Here is a 23,689-nt window from a genome sequence, read left to right as displayed (position 1 = left end):
GGTGGTGATGGACGCTCTACTTCCACAGTCCCACTGGACCAATGAGAAGACATTAATGTGCTTCTGGCTCTGCCCCATGCAGACTCCATGACGTCAGCTTCCTGGAAAGAATGGCCACTGACTGTGATGAACTGGTGGAGCAGTGAAGAGTAGAGTCTCATCACCTCACCACTAATGCCCCATTCCTAATAACCAGGTTCAGGATTTTTCTGTGTGGACTTTGTGACCTGGCCTGAAACAACCCTACTAGTTGTAGCCCCATAGGCTATTGACGTGGTCTGGAAATACTCATGAACATACTACAAATTGTAGAACATAATTTTGTTAAGTTTATTATGCAACTTCATTATAATTTCCCTTTGTATCAAAGTTCCCAAAATTCCTTAATTTTCGATACACCAGTGTAGCTGATGAAGTTGTGGTCGTAGTATCAAGTTGAAGTCGTGTTTCTTGTTAACCGGAGTTGTAGTGGGCATGTTAACATTTTGTTGAATATGATCCTGTGTGTGTGTGTGTGTGTGTGTGTGTGTGTGTGTGTGTGTGTGTGTGTGTGTGTGTGTGTGTGTGTGTGTGTGTGTGTGTGTGTGTGTGTGTGTGTGTGTGTGTGTGTGTGTGTGTGTGTGTGTGTGTGTGTGTGTGTGTGTGTGTGTGTGTGTGTGTGAGATGGGATCAGTCAGCCAACAAGCCCCATCTGAATCAGACATTAACAGCCTCGCTTGCAGAGCGAGCTCGAAGCTCAGGGCTCAGTTGTCTATCGGGTCGGGGAGAGACTAATAGACAATAACTGACACCGAGGCATTCCCTCCCTGTCCGTCGGTTTGAACATCTGCAATAAGAAACTACTCCTCTCTGTAATTGACAAATAGATTTTCCTCTGTCTTCTATGAATGGTTTTGATCATTCCTTGTGTGAGGTCATACTGGGAGAAATGAGTCATAGTAGCCATGTGTGAGAGAGAAGAGGCATTCAGCTGTTTTACACATTACTTTGTGTGTGTGTGTGTTGCCCTGGCTCTCCTCCAGTGACCTGCTTGTTGAGACAATTGTTTATATCATTGTTGACTAACAAGATGTGACAATACATGATTAAAGAAAACAAGGAAGATCAAAGGTTCTGGGTTTATCGGACCCAGATGCTCAATGAAGACACTCCATTATTAACTAATATAAAAGTGATTACTTAGTATATAGGAGTGTCCAGGAAATTGGCCCTACAGCATGTGGTAATGTGCTCTCCCTGTGATTCTGTTCTAGGTGGGGAAAGACACTGTCCAGACTACGGAGGACCAGATAATGAAGAGAGATATGCCTCCAGCTTTCATCAAGTAAGTACACAAAGAACAACTCTCCTTGATTCTCAGCCCTGAAACTTTTTCACCTTATTTATTATTTACAAATCTATCCAATTTAGTCATTAGTTAACGATGATGAGTATGAACTTCTGTACTCTCTCTTTATCCTGTTCTCTCCCTCTCTGCTGCAGACAGTAATGACTGCTTGCAACCAGGCCAGCACGCAAAGGTCAGATGGCATGTTAAGTGCCTCAGAGTCACAGCCCTGCCCTCCCTGGTCTATTATAAATACTGTCTTAGATTGTGTCCCAAATGGCACCCTACTCCCTATATAGTGCACTTTTGACCAGGGCCCTTAGGGTTAGGGGGCTGGTAGTGGCGCCTCAGTCAGTCAGTCCTATGCTTCCATGGTGTATTACAAACACTGTGCTGGGGTGCTGCCTGCTACTGCTAGTGAGTTGCTGGCTGCCTCATAGGCTACTATTTTCCCATGGAGGGACTCTAGTGAAGCAGGAAGGAACACTGTTAGGTTTCTATATGGTCTTTCTTCCTGGACAGCTGCTCTGGCACAACCTCGACCAAAGCTACGCCCCTAGTGAAGACATGCTGTTAAAATGTATTTTCAGACAGTTGTTTTCTTTGGACGTATTGATTCAATCTACGCTCAGTGGCCAGTTTATTAGGTCCACCACCCCATTCACGAAAATGGTTCACTCCTATAGACAGTGAGTCACATGTCCGTGGCTTGCTATATAAAGCAGGCAGACGGGCATCAATGCGTTTGATTGAATGGTAGAATGGGCAAAACGAGTGACCTAAGCAACATTGAGGGTGGTATGATCGTCGGTGCCAGGCGCACCAGTTCCAGTATCTCACAAATGGCCTGCCTCCTGGGCTTTACATGCACAACAGTGTCTAGAGTTTACTGAGAATGGTGCAACAAACAAAAAACATCCAGTCAGTGGCAGTCCTATGTGTGAAAACAGCTCGTTGATGAGAGGTTGAAGGAGAATGGCAACAGGCGGGCCACAAACTGACAAATATCGGCACAGTACAACAGTGGAGTGCAGAATGTTGGCTGGGTGTTTTGGGTGGTTCGATCTGGTACCTAATAAACTGGCCACTGAGTCTATATTACCTTTTTATCATTTTAAACAGTAATCTAACGATAAGTCACTCCCTGAATAAATTAATCAAGAAGGATATTAATCTTTCCTTCTCCAGTATCTCCCTCCTGAGATCTCTTCCTACTCCACTCGATCTAGCAATAATCTATAGCCCAGCTGCTTTGCTGTGACTCGGCGATCCCTTCTTAGCCTTTACACCCTCGCCCCCGTCACCTCCGTCTATAACTCAGTAATACAATATGGGCTGACTGGGTCACGATGGGGTCACGGGACGCCCAACAAGTTCACGTATGAAAAGCAATTGGCAGGCGTAGGTCATAGAGGTCACGGAGGTGCCCTGAACCCATTTGGCACCTTGAAGTCTCATCGTCACCATGTCTTCATCCATCAGATACAAATGCTGGAATGTGTCTCCTTAACTATATATATCTCCTTCACTATAATTAGCGTGTGCATTGATCCTGGTCTGGTCCAGTAATGTAGCATAGCATGGGGTTGGCTGCTGAAGGACAGTGCTGGCTGCACTAACGTAACATACATAATATTATACTGAAAAAATATAAACACAACATGTAAAGTGTTGGTCCCATCATTCATGAGCTGAAATAAAAGATCACAGAAATGTTCCATACACACAAAAAGCTTATTTCTCTCAAATTTTGTGCACAAATTTCGAGCATTTTTTCCTTTGCCAAGATAATCCATCCACCTGACAGGTGTGGAATATCAAGGAGCTGATTAAACCGCATGATCATTACACAGATTCCCCTTGTGCTGCGGACAATAAAAGGCCGCTCTTAAATGTGCTTTTGTCACACAACACAATGTCATGTTTTAAGGGAGCGTGCAATTGGCATGCTGACTGCAGGAATGTCCACGAGAGCTGTTGCCAGATAATTTAATGTTAATTTCTCTACCATAAGCCGGCAGTACGTCCAACCGACCTCACAAATGCAGATCATGTTTAACCATGCAAGCCCAGGACCTCCACATCCGGCTTCTTCACCTTTAGGATTGTCTGAGACCAGCCACCCTGACAGCTGATGAAACTGAGGAGTATTTCTGTCTGTAATAAAGCCCTTTTGTGGTGAAAAACTCATTGCAATTGGCTGGGTCTGGCTCCTAGTGGGTGGGCTTGTCTCCCAAGTGGGTGGGCCTATGCCCAGTCCTGTGAAATCCATAGATTAGGACCTAATCAATTGACTGGTTTCCTTATATGAACTGTAACTCAGTAAAACTGTTGAAATTGATGCATGTTGCGTTGAAATTTCTGTTCAGTGTCGATGCATTAATAATACATAATATATGATTTGATCGAAAGTGACTTACAGTTAAGTGCATACATTTTATATGTGACCCCAGTGGGAATCGAACACATGGCCATGGCGTTGCCTACAAACTACACACAGACACCGCCAGCATGCAAGTGTCACTTCCCAGCACTCTTCCTGTTTTAATATTCACATACATTACCAGTTACCACAGGCTTTAAGAGACCAGCGGCAATTCTGCCTCAGCTATAATGGAAACTCAAACTGAACTTCTCTAGTCTGGCCCTTCCTGCAAACACAGTGCCTTGCCTTCCAGCACTGTGGGGGGGACGAATAATGCTAGTTCCCAGTTCCCTATTAAACAGAGGAGAAGAGTGTTTGGCCCGCAGCCTTTAGTAGGAAGTCGGGATTCTGTGGAAATTGGAACATGTCTGTCTTTGGCTTGTTGCCTGTTTCTGTGCATCGTACTGTGGGGTTGGAGGTTCGATTATATACGGCACATATGAGGCTTGGGCTATGATATCGAGCCTGCCTGTGTTTCGCTAACTAAAAGGTTTCTTAAATATACTGCATCTCCTCTGCAGCAGCAGTACACACCCGGGGCCATTTTCATGAAACCTGCTCAGGGATGCTATAGTGTGAGATATATTGTGAGACTAATAGAAGCTCTTCATATTGACAATGGGCTTCATCTGCTTGCCTTGCAGTATATGACTGGAGGCGGTATACTGATTTAGAACGTGAGAAAGTAGTTGTGTTTAAAACATGAAAGAGCGTTTCGTTTTCCTTTGTCGTCAAGTCAGCAGTTCCACCTAGACACACTGCTGCTATGTATAGACACTTTTATCCATGATCACTTTTAACAGGAGATTGGCCCTACTGCCCTGGTGCCCTACTGGCTTTTGGAGACCCTAAATGATCTATGTTACATTATTGTTTAGTGGTATTGTTTTCCACTGTTCCTCTTTCCCTCTCTCAGGGTGGAGACTGCATGCACCAAGCTGGTGCAGGCAGCATCTATGTTGAAAGCAGACCCTTACTCCGTCCCCGCTCGAGATTACCTCATCGACGGCTCACGGGGCATCCTCTCTGGCACATCGGACCTGCTGCTGACCTTCGACGAGGCTGAGGTACCGTCAAGTACAGCACCATAGGTTCTGGGAGCAGTTTAATCTCACCCTCAAACTGAACTTCTTCTAAACCCCATTAATTACACACAGGCATAACCTGCCGCCCATCCTTGGCCATGCTCAAAATTTATTTGGGGACGAATGTGTGTTATTACAACACAGCACAGCTCAGCTCAGAAGGCTAGAGCTAGTGTCTTAAACAAGGTAGCCGTACCATCCATCCAACCTCATCCATCCTCTCCCCGGGGGTTAAAATCACCAGCCATCAGCTCTCATCAGGCGGTAGCAGCAGCCAGGGCACCTCGGGCAGTCAGCACGGACAAGCTGTTTTATCTGTTCATGCGGCTGGACTCAGGGACACAATACAGTGTAGAGACACAATACAGTGTAGAGACACAATACAGTGTAGAGACATAGAATAGGGTGCATTTTGGGACTGAGCCAGGTAAGTTGTTCATAAAGCAGCACTGGGACTAGATGAGGAGAGCTGTACAGTAAACACACACACACACACACACACACACACACACACACACACACACACACACACACACACACACACACACACACACACACACACACACACACACACACACACACACACACACACACACACACACACACACACACACAGACAGCTGGTCTGGAGCTGAATGAGCAGGACAAAGAGACAGGAATGTCAGTAGCACAGCATTAATATCCAGTCTAAATAGCTAGACAAAATACTGTACTAACAAATAATTAGGGTTTACTTTATTGTCCTGAGGGGAAATTTGTCTTGGACATTTAAGTCCAAGATAGCGTTTATGTAATATGACGTTAGCATAATCAATTTGAAAGAATCACCTTCAGCTGTGATTCACACATCACAATAAGAAGTCTTTAGTCAATGAAGATGGAGTTTAGAGTCCAAGAATGAAAGGTCTTGCTTGAAACACTAGTCTAAAAAGTGGAATCTGACTTCAAATCAGATTTCCAAATCTAATTTCCACACCAAACTGGGTTACCAAGACAATGTAGATTATTGATCCTGTTTCGTGTTGTTCTGATCAATTGCAGGTTCGTAAAATCATTCGCGTCTGCAAAGGTATCCTGGAGTACCTAACCGTTGCAGAGGTGGTGGAATCTATGGAGGACCTGATCACATACACAAAGAACCTGGGTCCAGGTCAGTCCCTTCATAGTTACATTTGCATAGGTGTTACAACCACATGTCAAAACCACATACTTTAGTTACCAATACCTGGCTACTGAGATGATATAATGCATAATAACAATAATATATGCTTTATCCATAAATGTTTGACATTACTTTTTAAATTGTATTTTGCATTTTAAAATGTATACAGACAAACAGGTAGAGGGAAAACACAAGCTGATCCTGCATCAATCCCACCTCAACACCCTATGCTCCTGACATGATGACCTGATGTTGACTTGAAGTTCTCTGCATGGATGGCATGTTGACAGGAAGTGGAAATTACACGAGAGAAACACGTTATATAACCAATCCTTTGTTGTTGTTCCTGTCCAGGGATGACAAAGATGGCAAAGATGATTGACGAGCGACAGCAGGAGCTGACCCACCAGGAACACCGTGTGATGCTGGTCAACTCCATGAACACAGTCAAAGAGCTGCTGCCTGTACTCATCTCAGGTGAGCCTCTATTCTACTCTTCCACTGAACACATTCAAAGAGCTGCTGCCTGTACTCATCTCAGGTGAGCCTCTATTCTACTCTTCCACTGAACACAGTCAAAGAGCTGCTGCCTGTACTCATCTCAGGTGAGCCTCTATTCTACTCTTCCACTGAACACAGTCAAAGAGCTGCTGCCTGTACTCATCTCAGGTGAGCCTCTATTCTACTCTTCCACTGAACACAGTCAAAGAGCTGCTGTCTGTACTCATCTCAGGTGAGCCTCTATTCTACTCTTCCACTGAACACATTCAAAGAGCTGCTGCCTGTACTCATCTCAGGTGAGCCTCTATTCTACTCTTCCACTGAACACATTCAAAGAGCTGCTGCCTGTACTCATCTCAGGTGAGCCTCTATTCTACTCTTCCACTGAACACAGTCAAAGAGCTGCTGCCTGTACTCATCTCAGGTGAGCCTCTATTCTACTCTTCCACTGAACACATTCAAAGAGCTGCTGCCTGTACTCATCTCAGGTGAGCCTCTATTCTACTCTTCCACTGAACACAGTCAAAGAGCTGCTGCCTGTACTCATCTCAGGTGAGCCTCTATTCTCTCTTCCACTGAACACAGTCAAAGAGCTGCTGTCTGTACTCATCTCAGGTGAGCCTCTATTCTACTCTTCCACTGAACACAGTCAAATAGCTGCTGCCTGTACTCATCTCAGGTGAGCCTCTATTCTACTCTTCCACTGAACACAGTCAAAGAGCTGCTGCCTGTACTCATCTCAGGTGAGCCTCTATTCTACTCTTCCACTGAACACAGTCAAAGAGCTGCTGCCTGTACTCATCTCAGGTGAGCCTCTATTCTACTCTTCCACTGAACACAGTCAAAGAGCTGCTGTCTGTACTCATCTCAGGTGAGCCTCTATTCTACTCTTCCACTGAACACAGTCAAAGAGCTGCTGCCTGTACTCATCTCAGGTGAGCCTCTATTCTACTCTTCCACTGAACACAGTCAAAGAGCTGCTGTCTGTACTCATCTCAGGTGAGCTTCTATTCTACTCTATCTATTGAACACAGTCAAATAGCTGCTCCCTGTACTCATCTCAGGTGAGCTTCTATTCTACTCTATTCTATTGAACACAAAGAGCTGCTGCCTGAACTCCTCTCAGGTGAGCTTCTTTTCTACTCTTTTCTATTGAACACATTCAAAGAGCTGCTGCCTGAACTCCTCTCAGGTGAGCTTCTTTTCTACTCTTTTCTATTGAACACATTCAAAGAGCTGCTGCCTGTACTTATCTCAGGTGAGCTTCTATTCTACTCTATTCTATTGAACACAGTCAACGAGCTGCTGCCTGTACTTATCTCAGGTGAGCTTCTATTCTACTCTATTCTATTGAACAAGGTCAAAGAGCTGCTGCCTGTACTTATCTCAGGTGAGCTTCTATTCTACTCTATTCTATTGAACACAAAGAGCTGCTGCCTGTACTCATCTCAGGTGAGCTTCTATTCTACTCTATTCTATTGAACACAAAGAGCTGCTGCCTGTACTCATCTCAGGTGAGCTTCTATTCTACTCTTTTCTATTGAACACATTCAAAGAGCTGCTCCCGGTAGTCATCTCAGGTGAGCTTCTATTCTACTCTATTCTATTGAACACAGTCAAAGATCTGCTCTGTGTTCTCATCTCAGGTGAGCTTCTATTCTACTCTATTCTATTTAACACAGTCTAAGAGCTGCTTCCTGTTCTCATCTCAGGTGAGCTTCTATTGTACTCTTCCATTGAACACATTCAAAGAGCTGCTCCATGTACATATCTCAGGAGCGCTTCTATTCTACTCTATTCTATTGAACACAAAGAGCTGCTGCCTGTACTCCTCTCAGGTGAGCTTGTTTTCCATTGAACAAATTCAAAGAGCTGCTCCATGTACATATCTCAGGTGAGCTTCTATTCTACTCTATTATATAGAACACAAAGAGCTGCTGCCTGTACTCCTCTCAGATGAGCTTCTCTTCTACAATTTTCTATTGAACACAGTCAAATAGCTGCTCTGTGTACTCATCTCAGGTGAGCTTATATTCTATTGAACACAAAGAGCTGCTGCCTGTACTCCTTTCAGGTGAGCGTCTCTTCTACTCTTCTCTATTCAGTCAATGAGCTGCTGCCTGTACTCACCTCAGGTGAGCTTCTATTCTACTCTATTCTATTGAACACAGTCAAAGAGCTGCTCTGTGTACTCGTATCAGGTGACTTTCTATTTGATTGAACACAAATAGCTGCTTCCTGTACTCATCTCAGGTGAGCTTCTATTCTTCTCTATTGAACACAAAGATCTGCTGCCTGAATTCTTATCAGGTGAGCTTCTATTCTGTTCTATTGAACACATTCAAAGAGCTGATCCCTATTCTCATCTCAGGTGAGCTTCTATTCTATTCTATTGAACACAGTCAAAGAGCTACTCTACTCAAAGAGCTTCTATTCTATTAAAGACAGTCAAAGAGTTGCTCCCTGCACCCATCTCAGGTGAGATTCTATTATATTCTATTGAACACAGTCAACGAGCTGCTCTCTCTTTTCTCTCCTCTCCTTCTGTCTTTTTAAAAGAATTTAAAGATCATTCATATTGGTATTCTTTGTGACAGTAGATTGGACAGTAGATTTTCTTTGTGACAGTAGATTTGTGTAGATTGGAAGATGGATATAGACAGTAAAGGTTGAGATGGGGCTGGAACCCTCGTCGCCAGTGGGTATGCAGAGTCCAGAGTCGACCTTTATACCACTAGACCAGACTCTAACACACAACTGCTTCTCTAACAGAGTAATACTGGATGTTCACAGTGGAGGTCTCCACAGGTCTGTAAAATTGGACCCGTTCCTAAATGGAACCGGGTCTTTCCCACCCGACCCAATATGCGTAATTCTTTTTTTAAATAAACAGTGAACCGTTCCAAATGGCCCCGAGGACAGTCAGTCGCGTTCAAAAAGGCCCGTGGAAAAACAGGCCCGTGACAGTTAGGATCCGAGAGTAGAAAAAGAAAGTGATCGAAAGAAAAGTCAGACCGGACGCTTGGCCAAATGAGCCACGGTTGCGTGTCCTTAAACAGCCTATAACACATTACACCAAAAAATGATTTATTGCGTTTTGATGTGTAGCATATTCATAACTTTATAGCCTATTGTTTTATTGGTTTTTACTTTCCTAAAACAATAATTGTCCACCTCAGGATTCAGCTGTCAGATATTTGAGAGCTAAATGTATCAGGGCATTGCATGCATATAGACCTATAGGCTTAGGTGTCCACTGTATGATAGTAATGCACACATATTTACTGTGTGTACAGTTGAATTCGGAAGTTTACATAAACTGGTTTTAATGACTCCAACCTAAGTGTTTCAACCACTCCACACATTTCTTGTTAACAAACTCTAGTTTTGGCAAGTCAGTTAGGACATCTACTTTGTGCATGGCACAAGTAATTTTTCCAGCAATTGTTTAACAGACAGATCATTTACACATTTCAAGTGGGTCAGAAGTTTACATACACTAAGTTGACTGTGCTTTTAAACAGCTTAGAAAATTCCCCAAAATGATGTCATGGCTTTAGAAGCTTCTGATAGGCTATTTGACATAATTTGAGTTAATTGGAGGTGTACCTGTGGATGTATTTCAAGGTCTACCTTCAAACTCAGTGCCTCTTTGCTTGACATCATAGGAAAATCAAAAGAAATCAGCCGAGACCTTAGAAAAAAAATTGTAGACCTCCACAAGTCTGGTTCATCCTTGGGAGCAATTTCCAAACTCCTGAAGGTACCACGTTCATCTGTACAAACAATAGTACGCAAGTATAAACACCATGAGACCACGCAGCCGTCATACCGCTCAGGAAGGAGACGCGTTCTGTCTCCTAGAGATGAATGTACTTTGGAAACAGGGGCAAAAGTATCTATATCCACAGTAAAACGAGTCCTATATCGACATAACCTGAAAGGCCGCTCAGCAAGGAAAAAGCCACCGCTCCAAAACCACCATAAAAAAAGCCAGACTACGGATTGCAACTGCACATGGGGACAAAGATAATACTTTTTGGAGAAATGTCCTCTGGTCTGATGACACAACATTAGAACTGTTTGGCCATAATGACCATTGTTATGTTTGGAGGAAAAAGGGGGAGGCTTGCAAGCCGAAGAACACCATCCCAACCGTGAAGCACTGGGGTGGCAGCATCATGTTGTGTGGGTGCTCGTAACGGGTGTTGGTGGAAGAAGGTGAGGACCAAAGCGCAGCGTGGTTCATGCTTTTATTAGAACTGAACACTGAAATAACAAAGAGAATGACCAAAAAACGAAACAGTCCTGTCAGGTACAGAAAGACACAAAACAGAAAACAACTTCCCACAAAACCCATGTGGGAAAAAGCTACCTAAATATGATTCTCAATCAAAGACAACAATAGACAGCTGCCTCTAATTGAGAACCACACCCTGCCAAACAACAAAGAAATACAAAACATAGAAACTGAACATAAGAATGCCCCCCTCCCCATCCCTTGTCACACCCTGGCCTAACCAAAATAGAGAATTAAAGCCTCTCTATGGCCAGGGCGTGACAGTGCTTTGCTGCAGGAGGGACTGGTGCACTTCACAAAATAGATGGCATCATGAGGAATGAAAATTATGTGAATATATTGAAGCAACATCTCATCATCAGTCAGGAAGTTAAAGCTTGGTCGCAAATGGGTCTTCCAAATGGACAATGACCCCAAGCATACTTTCAAAGTGTGGCAAAGAAGGTCAACAAAGTCAAGGTATTGGAGTGGCCATCACAAAGCCCTGATCTCAATCCTATAGAACATTTGTGAGCAGAACTGAAAAAGAGTGTGCGAGCAAGGAGGCCTACAAACCTGACTCAGTTACACCAGCTCTTTCAGGAGGAATGGGCCAAAATGCATCTAACTTATTGTGGGAAGCTTGTGGAAGGCTATCTGAAACGTTTGACCCAAGTTAAACAGTTTAAAGGCAATGCTACCAAATACTAATTGAGTGTATGTAAACTTCTGACCCACTGGGAATGTGATGAAAGAAATAAAATCTGAAATAAATCATTCTCTCTACTATTATTCTGACATTTCACATTCTTAAAATGAAGTGGTGATCCTAACTGACATTAGACATGGAATGTTTACTTGGATTAAATGTCAAGATTTGTGAAAAACTGAGTTTAAATGTAGTTGGCTAAGGTGTATGTAAACCTCCGACTTCAACTGTATTTATAAGGACAAGAGAGAGATATCCTGGTGGCATGTTTCCAACACCGAGATGCATTTCTTTATCCTTGTCAGATAGGCTACTACTGCTATACAGATTTAGGCTAATTTGTTAATTTCGAACATATAAAGAGGAGTGTTATATTGTTAGATTAAAGGAATAACTCTGGTAGGCCTAAAACATTCTTACTCACCTCAAGTTCAATTGTCGGAGGCCGTTGGAGCGCCAATGCACACTGCCTTCATAGGCCTGCAGTAGCTAAAGCGTATAATAACCACAACACCAAACCTTCACAACATTTTCTAAACTTTATTCGGGTAATGTCAAAAGTAAAACAAGCCATTGCTTATAGGGAAAATACAAACAGGTTATTAAATTGCGGCATAACAATACGTTTATTTTTACATCTCGGACTGATTTTGTTTTTTCATAGTTTGAATGTAACATAATAATTATATTATATTGCGGCAAACATGCAGTTTGTAACTTAATTTGGCCAATAAAAATGTCTCAGCAAAATACTTTTTACAAACACTACATGACCAAAAGTGCGCGGACACTCATCGAACAACTCGAACATCGTCTAACATCTTATTCCGAAATCATGGAACGAATCTACTCATTTGAGCAGGTGTCCACATACTTTTGGTGATGTAGTGTATTTAAAAAGCTGGCTTAAACCCACAAGTTTTGAACAGGCTATATTGAAGCAATTAGACCTCTCAACAAAGGTTAGTCCCTATACCGTAGGCTACTGAACAAATGACACCAATAAGCTAATGATCTTTCTTTTACAACATACCTACTTATAACCTATCTTAAACGAAATACAGAGCAAAACATTTTAAAAACAGTTTGTACTTAATTTAGCCACTAGAAAATGTCTCAACAGAACGAAAACAAATACTTTTTGCATATGTAGAGAACTGGTTTGGATTCAAATAAAAGCTTAAAATAATGATAAATCGAATTATAATAAATATGAAAATAAATAAAATACAAGTTTGAAAATTGCGTCAAACCTGAAGAGTTGGCCGCACAATTGTTCTTATCATCTTTGCCCATTACAACATTGTCCCCATGGAAATTCCCCTTCTTAGCTTCTTTTCGTTATACTCTTTCTCTAACTTTAATTTTACTTCAATGAAAAATGCATCCATCTTCACAATCAACAGTAGACTAGGCCAAGGTTCCTCTCACTCACTCTCTCGCTCTCCTTAGCAGCAGGTGCATGTTAGGTGAGAGACCAGAATCAGTTTCAGGTGGCTGACACAGATAACAAGCTCACGCAGTTCTCATCAACCACCTTTAATTTTACAGAGGAGGTCCTATCGGTAAATCAATTTCAATTGCACATACCCGAGACCCATGGCAATTATATCAGCTCGAACCCGATCCGAGACTAAATTTAGGACCCGGACCCGCTCAGGTCAGATCTCGGAATTTCAAGGACTGTTGTACCTTTGAAGACCTCAAGTTCAGTTCCCTATACTTTCGACTATACTGCAAGTAACTAAGTGCTTGTTACTGATGGTCATTGTTGTGGTGTTATTATAGGTATCAAGATCTTTGTGACGACCAAGACGTCTGGCAGCCAGGGAGTAGAGGAGTCTCTGAAGAACAGGAACTTCACCTTCGAGAAGATGAGCGCTGAGATCAACGAGATCATTAGGGTGCTGCAGCTCACTTCCTGGGACGAAGACTCCTGGGCCAATAAGGTATGTAGCTAGCTAGAACCACACCCTCAGGGTTGTCTTGGCCACTATAGTAAAGTTGCTCCTAGGTACTGATCTTGGGTCAGTTGTGCATTGTCCCCACTAATGTTTAATGTTAGAATTGGGGGAAAGATGCTGTACCTGGGAGAAACTTCACCCCAGAGCTTGTTTTTGGCCCGGTCACTCCCACACGCACACACCTCGACCCTCGAGAGCTGCTTGTCTTAGGCAGTGAAATCGCTTTGCCCAGTCACTCGCTCATTGCACCGGCTAAAGAAAGCTATGTTTTTTTTGTCCAGTATGAGTTTTTATGAATCTGGGCTCAAATTAAAGGCTAAAAGCAAAGCAGTGACTGTCTGGGCCAAAGCTTGGTCTGCTAAACACCCACGTGCGCTCACATGCACTATTCGCTGTGCGCTCGCGTACATGTAGAGACTCCCAGAATGTTGTGGGAGTAGAGTGCACCGCAATCTGGACAGGTTTAAGTGTGATGCCCATGTACTGTTCATTGTTAGTAAAAAAAAAAAAAAAGGTTATTTGGATAAGCCTATTTTGAGGTGGTTGATTGTCTAAAATGGCCATTTGTTACATTGCTATTTTAAGATTGCTTGAGGAAACAGGCACAGGGTCCTAATTTCCATTTAAGCAGGTATGCATAGGCTCTCTCTATCTATATCTCTTTATATCTATCTCTCTCTATCTATCTCTCTCTCTCTTTCTATCTATCTCTTATCTATTTATATATATATATATATATATATCCCAAAAGTTGTCTGGACCATATATATAAAAAAATATATGTTTTTGGGTGATCTTGGAGCCTTTTTTCATGTTTTTCGGGGGCCCCATACTACACAACAAGGATGAGGAAGTGATTTGCTGTTTGGGGTAAGATTCTCAAAAATGTGAAATACCCCAAAAGTTGTCTGGGGTATTTCACATTTTTGAGAATCTTACCCCAAACAGCAAATCACTTCCTCATCCTTGTTGTGTAGTATGGGGCCCCCGAAAAACATGAAAAAAGGCTCCAAAATCACCCAAAAACATATTTTTAGAAACGTCAAATCTCTCTGTATAGTGATGCAGGTCTTTAGATATTGTACACATGAAATTGTGTAATTCTGAAGCAATGTCATATTCTGTTTTGCGCGACTCTTGCCGTTTCCCCTATCCAGCTGTTCCATTCTATGTGTAGCCTGCTGCTACAGGTAACTGACAAAATAAAGGAAACACCAGTATAAGATTAAGGCAGCCCCCCCGCACCTCTCTGCTTCAGTGGGGTTGGGTTAAATGCGAAAGACACGTTTCATTCAGTTATACAACTGACTAGGTATCCCCCAAAGTGTCTTAATAGGGCGTTTGTCTACCAGAACAGCTTCAATGCTCCTTAGCATAGATTCTACAAGTGTCTGGAACTTCCTGTGTGGAAGCACCCCATGCTTTCAATATACTTTGTATCCCTCATTTATTCAAGTATTTCCTTTATATTGGCAGTTAACACTAGAATGGACTGAGAGGTGCAAATACATTTCAGAATGACACGATTTCATCTAAAGACCCGCATCACTATACTGAGAGCATTTCTGTTTCTGAAAGGAAGTATTTGGGTGTTTTTGGAGTCTTTGTTCTTTATTTTTCAGGGCCCCAAAAACAAGTGAAATTACAAAAATGTGTCTAAACCCTTCTACAATAAAAAAATTGAGATTTGGTTGTAAAAAAATAACTTCTCCTTTAACTCTTTCTGACCACCACTCTGCCTGCTTAGCATGCCCAGTCAGTCTCAACCGACTGTATTTCTTTCCCATGTCACCCCACTCTCCACTCTGAATGACTTCTTCTTTACTAAGCTTCTTACTTATTTTTACGTTGCCTATTTTTTCCCGTTGGTCTTGGTCGGTATGTCTGGTTAAACATTTGTATTTGTTTTGTTCTTCCTTTCTTTTTACCCCCCTCCCTGTAGAAGGTAAGCCTACCTTTTTCGCCCCCTACCTACCTTGTTGTGCATTCAGACGCAGCATGTTTCATAGCTAGAGTTGCAAGATTCCTGGAACTTTCTTGAAATTCCCTGGTTTTCCCGAAATCTCAGTTGGAGGATTCCCGGAATCAGGAGGGAAACAGCAGGAAAGCCGAAATCCTCCAACCAGGATTTCTTGAAAACCAAGGAATTTATTGAACTGTCCAGGAATTTTGCAACCTTACTGATAGCTCTCAGTTTGTGTGCTGACATGATGATGATGACGATGACAGTTTGTGCCATGTGGTTGTCCATGTGTGCTTTTGTGTAGTAGATCAGTGCTAAGGTAAAACTATGAGCGCTACTGTAGTAGATACGCTATCTAGGTGAGTGTGAGAGATGTTGCCTTATGCTAGATGCAGCATCAGCAATGCTAATGGAATGGAATTACACATATGGGAAAAATGTGCAGCAAGTTCTAAAAATGTTCGCAGTTGTTTTACTTTTCTTTAAAGGGATACTTCAGGATTTTGGCAATGAGGCCCTTCGTCTACTTTCCCAGAGTCAGGTGAACTCGTGGATATCATTTGTATGTCTCTGCATGCAGTTTGAAGGAAGTGGCTAGCTAGCTCTAGCACAATTGCTGACTAGCATTAGCGCAATGACTAGCATGCTAGCAGATACCTATAGACTTCCAGTCATTGTGCTAATGCTAGTTAGCATTGGCTCTCAAAACTACCTTGTAACTTCCTTCATACTGGACACAGAAACAAAATTGGTATCCACACGTTCTTCTGACTCTGGGGAAGTAGATAAAGTGCCTCATTGCAAAAATCCCTAAAATATCTCTTGAACTTGTTAAAGATGTTTTTCTTGATTTTCTTGGGGGGGGGGGGTTGTTTTTGCAAGTTTGACATAACACACAAACAGCTGACCTGAGTGCCCTTCTCCTATAGATGCCAGTAGTAGGATGTGCTTTAGGTGTCTTATTGATCCATAGCGCTATGGAGTCATGTAAAACGGATATTTTATTCAACGTTCAAGTAAGATTTAGGGCCAGTTTCTGCAACACAGGTTAAGACTATTCCTGGACTTAAAAGTACTTTCAAATGAGATTCTTCATTGAACATGCTTTTTAGTCCAGGTTTATTTTGGGCTTAGTCAGGCGATGGGAAACTGTCCTTAGGCAGTGTAAATTAATCCTGATCTGTGTAGTAATGGTGTACATATCTTGCACTATATTTTTACCCATGGGAGAATGGCACTCAAATCATCAAGGAGTCAAAATAATTGACTGATTACAGGACTGCGCTAGTGTCAGTGTGTAAAAACAGTGGTGCTTTGCTCACATCTAGCTAGCTAGGTTCCTTAAATGATCTAATGTCCTCTCACCTTACATGATCCCCAATACTAATAATCCCCAACGCAAGGGCCTCTCACTGGATGGATGGAGTGTACTGTTAGAGAGTGTGTGTTTTCTTGTGTTGTCCACTTCTCAGGCTGGCTTCATCACTTGGTAAAGTAAACCTCGGATGCATTCCAAATTGCACACTATTCCCTATATAGTGCACTACTTTCGACCTGGGAATATAGGGAAGCTAGGGTGCCATTTGCGACATAGTCATAGTGCCATCATTCCTCACCTTATTTTTTAACTTCATGTTTAAAAAAAAATTATATTTGTTTTTATCTCACCATTTGAGTGCCATTCTTGACTTTGCTCAATCTTCCGTTTTTAAAGGTAGACTCAGTAAAAATGACTTTGCCACTAGCAGCACCAGAGATATTGAGATGCAACACTTCGCTCTCACATAGTCACACACAATACCGGCGCATGTGCACGGGTTCGCTTCACATTGCATACAGCGTGGTAGCCAGGGCACCAAAACAGCAGAGAAGTTGAGCCTCGCGCACTCAGGGAGCAGTTGTTGTTCACAATTATGCGTTAGAAACATCAACCTTTCGGTTACTAGCCCAACTCTCTAAACCGCTAGGCTAATATTGGTTCAGTGATGCAGTAGAGACTAGACAGTAGATGTACAGTATTAATATAGCATAGATCTGTATTGTCTCTGAAGGACAAATGCCAAGGCTTTAATCTCATGGGTGGTGGTATCAGAGAGAACAGCTACTTGTGGATGTCCTTTATGGAGTAAAAAGTAATAAACTGCATAAGGCCATTCAAAGGATATACAGGAACACTAGCCTATCACTCAACCAAGGTCCTGTGTGGCTCAGTTGATAGAGCATGGTGCTTGTAATGCCAGGGTTGTGGGTTCGATTCTCATGAGAGAGCAGTATGAAAATATATGCACTCACCTCTGGAAGTCACTCTGGATAAGCGCATTGGCTAAAAAGTCAAATGTAACCATCACCCTTTGTCTCTCACTCTGCCACATGATGTGTAGAATTCAGCTTTGTTTCAACGCCATCTCTTGACTTGGACAAATTGTTATATTTCCTCCTATTGAGGTACAATGTCACAGTCGATTTGGCTTTTTATGATGTGAAACAACACCCCACACCCATATTGACGGTTGTGTCCCATATGACACCCTAGTCACTATACACTGAACGTACTAAACATTAAGAACGCCTGCTCTTTCCAGCCCCTGCTCAAACATCCTTTTATGCTTTGTTTTACTATTGACAGTTACAGCAGATTTCGGGATTGTATACCGGTTCGCTTCAGTCTCTGAATTGTTTCATCTAACTTTTTGCCGACAACTCCTGATATCAGGGCATAAAAACAACAACCTGCATTAGCCTAGTTAGTGCGCATGTGCGCCCAGCTATGTCCTGTCCCGAGCTTGTTTTCCCTGGCTAAACTATCTGGCTAGCTGAACTTTGCAAGGTTTCGTTTTCCTTGCCAGGCTTCATAAATACTGCACCCTTAAATTCAAAACTCCTTTGCTAGTTATACAAGCATGCAACTAAGAAATAAGCTGGAAAGAAACTTGAAAATTATTTATTGTTTTGTTGAATAGTCATGACTGGTTTGAGCCATCTGTCGTGTCGTAAGACTAAGATGGTGAAGGATATCATTGCTACTTAACGCAGATATAAGTTCAGTTTTGAGATCCACCGATGACATTGGCATAGGTGGACGTTTCTGACTGGTCTTGGAACTGTGATAACAGGCAGCCTTTCCCCGCTTGGCTCAATGAGCTACGTAGCCACCAGATATGTAAACAGTCTTGTACCCTTAACCTTTTTTAAACTGACTATAGTATTTGTTGACTAAATCGGACTTTGTTAGTGTAATCCAGGACTGTCACGAGTTAATTGACACAAGAAAACTGTACAGCGTGCCAGTGGCTACAATGAATGGCTAAATGACTTCCGGGCATGAAGGGTCCAAAAAGCTCATCCTCGGCACTGTATAGGGCTCTAGTCAAAAGTAGTGCACTATATAGGGATAAGGTGCCATTTGGGACTCGACAAAAGAATGGAAAGTGATTTGATTTGAACAGCATGTGCACTTTTACAGTTCTGTCTTGCTGTCAGAGGTTAACCTTGCATTTGAGGTACAGATGTGTGTGTGACAGCTTTTTGCAGGTTTGTTGTGTGTACTGTAATGGTAGTAATCATGGAGATGACATGTCTTTTCCCTATGTAACTATGTAACGTCATGATCCGTGTGTTCATCTGTGTGAATGTCGAGCTCATCAGTCATCATCACATTAATGAATTCCCCAAGCAGGCAAATGCTGTTACTGTATGAGATCACTATTCCAACCCTGTTCAAACTCCAAACACATGCTGGAATATCTGGCTCATTGACAGATAAACCATTAGCTGACTCAGAAGACATACAGTAAACTACAGAAGGGTTACCCTAAAAAGGAATTCTCATTAGGGACATTACCTAATTTTAGACATTGCACAAATTATTTGAACAAATCTTTGTGTATGTGAAATTGTGACCTTGGAACTATAAGTTTCTGTCTGAAGTTTTGGTCAAAAATGTGTTATTCACAGAGTTGCTCTTTAGATGTTCCTTTTAAATGTATTTATTTTTGTCAATTTACTATAAGAAAAATTACACCTGAAAGTTCTATCTGCGCAAACACCTTTTAACTTGGTGCTGTAAGGTTCTATTTGCAATCCAATCACACAATGCTGAGCTGTCAATCACAAATAATTGTATGTAAGATTATATACTTATTAAGTCATGAAAAAGGAAGACCTCACAAAAACAGTTCTGAGATCTGGGACTTCAAAAATATTAATTATCTCAAAACTATACATTTTGCATATAGAACCTTATAGTCCAAAGTTATTGATTATTCATATCATACGTTCTGGTCTTCTTTTTCAATTACTTTGATTTTTTTCACCACCTTTTCAGAAGAATGGCCATAATGTAACCTCTTTATGGAAAAAATAATTCAATACAGGTGCCTTAAAACAGGGTTTCCCAAATGCGGTCCTGGGGCCACCCTGAGTGCACATGATGTGTTTTTCCCCCTAGCACTACACAGCTGATTCAAATAAACAATGGTTGATAATGAGTTGGTTATTTGAATCAGCTGTGTAGTGCTAGGACAAAAAAAACATAGACCTTGGGGGGACTGAGTTTTGGAAACCCAGTCTTAGCATGTTTTAGGCCCTTAGTGGAGACATTGCTGTTGTCTTTTCATCTTGTTCTATATAAATACAAAAACCTCCATGGAAAGGGTATTTCACAAAAAGTACAAACTTACCACATTTTATCGATTAATACCAAGTAGTTTACCGACTTTGGGTGTCAGACACCAGAAAATTATATCAGTTTACTCATCGAGTGCTAAGCTTCAGCAATGTTGCTAGTTCTCCATAGAATATAGCGTATTTGCCATTTCAGAGAACTATCGCTTTAACAAATGTGTGATGACCATAAGAAAGAAGGAAGGGTACTTTTATTTATTTAATCATTAAATGTTTATACTTTTCTATTGAAATATAAATAATTTTAACATTCTCTGCCAGATAGAATCTTATGGCTGATCCCAGATTGACATTTCAGAGCCATAAGGTTCTATCTGCGATTGCACTCCCTTAAAATAACTGATTTACAAATGTCTTAGGATTTTGATACTCTGTACTTTATGTACCTTTAAGCTGAGTGTCTTAGTGGTTTATGGAAGAACAATTCACTACAAGACAGTTCAGAGATCTGGGATATGAAAACTTTGATGCTCAATATCTCAGAACTATGCTTTGCACAGATATAACCTTATAGTCCCAAGGTCTCAAAATGCTGTAATACAAAGTCTTAATTGTAGTCAATCAATCTTTTTCAAATGTGTATTTTTGGGGAGGTTCTTGACTGGAAGGTTCTTTGTTATTCATCCATGTTATCTCTTTTAACCCTGTTGTTGACACTAAAGGATACAGAGGCCATGAAGAGAGCTCTGGCACTCATCGACTCTAAGATGACCCAGGCCAAGAGCTGGCTGAGGGATCCCAATGCCCAACAAGGTAACAGAGACTGGTCTTCCCAGTGGCTTAATGTACCAGGGCCGTGTTCATTAGGGCAGTGGTTTTCAAACCTCTCCTTGAGGACCCCCAGACATGAAACTATTTTGTTGTAGTCTGAACTAGCTCACCATATTCATGTAATCAAGGGCTTGATTATTAATTAACAAGTAGAATTAGGTGTGCTAGTTCTGGAATAATTCATATATACAGTTGAAGTCGGAAGTTTACATACACTTAGGTTGGAGTCATTAAAACTCGTTTTTCAACCACTCCACAAATTTCTTGTTAACAAACTATAGTTTTGGCAAGTTCGGTTAGGACATCTACTTTGTGCTTGACAAGTCATTTTTCCAACAATTGTTTACAGACAGATTATTTCACTTATAATTCACTGCATCACAATTCCAGTGGGTCAGAATTTTACAGACACTAAGTTGACTGTGGCTTTTAAACATTTGGACAATTCCAGAAATTGTTGTTATGGCTTTAGAAGCTTCTGATAGGCTAATTGACATAATTTGAGTCAATTGGAGGTGGACCTGTGGATGTATTTCAAGGCCTACCTTCAAACTCAGTGCCTCTTTGCTTGACATCATGGGAAAATCAAAAGAAATCAGCCAAGACCTCAGGAAAAAAATGTGTAGACCTCCACAAGTCTGGTTTATCATTGGGAGCAATTTCCAAACGCCTGAAGGTACCATGTTCATCTGTACAAACAATAGTACGCAAGTATAAACACCATGGGACCGCGCAGCCGTCACACCTCTCAGGAAGTAGACTCGTTCTTTCTCCTAGAGATGAATGTACTTTGTGGCAAAAAGTGCAAATCAATCCCAGAACAACAGCAAAGGACCTTGTGAAGATGCTGGAGGAAACGGGTGCAAAAGTATTTATATCCACAGTAAAACGAGTGCTATATTGACATAACCTGAAAGGCCGCTCAGCAAGGAAGAAGTCACTGCTCCAAAACCGCCATAACAATCCAGACTATGGTTTGCAACTGCACATGGGGACAAAGATCGTACTTGTTGGAGAAATGTCCTCTGGTCTGTTGAAACAAAAATATGACCATCGTTATGTTTGGAGGAAAAAGGGGGAGGCTTACAAGCCGAAGAACACCATCCCAACCGTGAACCGTTGTGGTGGTGCTTTGCTGCAGGAAGGACTGGTGCACTTCACAAAATAGATGGCGTCATGAGGAAAGAAAATTATTTGGATATATTGAAGCAACATCTCAAGACATCAGTCAGGAAGTTAAATCTTGGTCGCAAATGTGTCTTCCAAATGGACAATGACCCCAAGCATACTTCCAAAGTTGTGGCAAAATGGCTTAAGAACAACAAAGTCAAGGTATTGGAGTGGCCATCACCCCTGACCTCAGTCCTATAGAACATTTGTGGGCAGAACTGAAAAAGAGTGTGCGAGCAAGGAGGCCTACAAACCTGACTCAGTTACAGCAGCTCTGTCAGGAGGAATGGACCAAAATTCACCCAACTTATTGTGGGAAGCTTGCTACCAGAAACATTTGACCCAAGTTAAACAATTTAAAGGCAATGTTACCAAATACTAATTGAGTGTATGTAAACTTCTGAACCACTGTGAATGTGAAATAACATCTGAAATAACATCTGAAATAATTCATTCTCTCTACATGTCACATTCTAATAAGAATATAGTGGTGATCCAAACTGACCTAAAACAGGGCATTATTACTGGGATTAAATGTCAGGAATTGTGAAAAACTGAGTTTAAATGTATTTGGTATGGTGTATGTAAACTTCCGACTTCAACTGTATATGGAACGGCTGGAGGTCCCCGAGGAGACGGTTGAAAACCTGCATTTGGGCAGTCTGTAGCACAATGTTTTTTAATTAAAAAATAAAACTATCTGTTTTATTGGAGTGTATGTAGTTCCTCCCTGTATCAGTCTGTTTTCTTCTGATTGGCGCCAATTGAACAATGCAGTTGTCCCTTTTCTCTAGGTTGTAAGTAACATTTGTCTTGCCGTGGTCTTTGTCTCCTGGTGATCAGGGGATGCAGGAGAACAGGCCATCCGTCAGATCCTGGATGAGGCTGGGAAGGTGGGAGAGCTGTGTGCTGGGAAGGAGCGGAGGGATATCCTGGGCACTGCCAAAACTCTGGGCCAGATCACTGACCTGGTGTCTGAGATGAGGGCCAGGTACAGTACATATACAGTAATAATATATGCCGTTTATCAGATGCTTTTATCAAAGGCGGCATACAGTCATGCGTGCATACATTTTATTTATGGGTGACCCCGGAAACCAAACCCACAATCCTAGCATTGCAAGTGCCATGCTCTACCAATTAACCATACATACAGTCGCTAGTGAAAGTCTACACATTCTTCACATTTTGCTGCCTTAAAGTTAATGTTTAAAAATGATTACATTTGATATTTTTCCTATCCACAAGCTACTCCACATTTCCAAAATGTAAGAAAATCTATTGGGAAAAAATGATGAAAAAAATACAAATTGAGGATGCATTGATTGTGTATTACTTCACACCCAATAGTTAATACTTGGTGGAAGCACCTTTAGCAGCCATAACAGTTATGAATAATTTTGAATACGATTTTACCAACCGTGCACAACTCTTAGGGCAAATTATCCATTGTTTTTGTAAACATTTCTCAAACTCGTGTAAATGGTGTGAAATGGATAGCTATTTAGCAGTGCAAGCTAGTTGCGTTTCAATCGGTAATGTCACTGGCTCTGAGAACTTGAAGTAGTTGTTTCCCTTGCTCTGCAAGGGCTGTGGCTTGGTTGCTGAAGAGAAGGAGTTCAAAGGGGGGTGAGTGTATCTGGTGTGAAA

At 41.7% G+C, this 23,689-nt stretch overlaps 1 protein-coding gene across 3 annotated transcripts in view; it reads left to right on the top strand.

Annotated features, from left to right (window-relative positions):
• LOC118397390 (vinculin) overlaps window positions 1–23,689 on the top strand; it is a 78,267-nt gene that overhangs the window by 31,854 nt on the left and 22,724 nt on the right. For 2 of the 3 annotated variants that reach the window (XR_008074105.1, XM_035792077.2), the window contains exons 2-8: window positions 1,254–1,324; window positions 4,669–4,819; window positions 5,879–5,987; window positions 6,354–6,476; window positions 13,277–13,437; window positions 20,758–20,851; window positions 22,883–23,030. Coding sequence is in view for 2 of the 3 variants with exons in the window: in XM_035792077.2 (XP_035647970.1) it covers window positions 1,254–1,324; window positions 4,669–4,819; window positions 5,879–5,987; window positions 6,354–6,476; window positions 13,277–13,437; window positions 20,758–20,851; window positions 22,883–23,030 (857 nt within the window). In the remaining variant the exon portion in view is untranslated. The remainder of the gene's footprint in view (window positions 1–1,253; window positions 1,325–4,668; window positions 4,820–5,878; window positions 5,988–6,353; window positions 6,477–13,276; window positions 13,438–20,757; window positions 20,852–22,882; window positions 23,031–23,689) is intronic. The other variant, XM_035792085.2, reaches the window with a different exon arrangement.

The sequence above is a fragment of the Oncorhynchus keta genome, chromosome 2 (genome assembly GCF_023373465.1).
Source record: "Oncorhynchus keta strain PuntledgeMale-10-30-2019 chromosome 2, Oket_V2, whole genome shotgun sequence".
Lineage (NCBI taxonomy): Eukaryota > Metazoa > Chordata > Actinopteri > Salmoniformes > Salmonidae > Oncorhynchus > Oncorhynchus keta.
The sequence above is the reverse complement of the archived record's forward strand: the minus strand, read 5'-3'. Positions and strand labels throughout refer to the sequence as shown.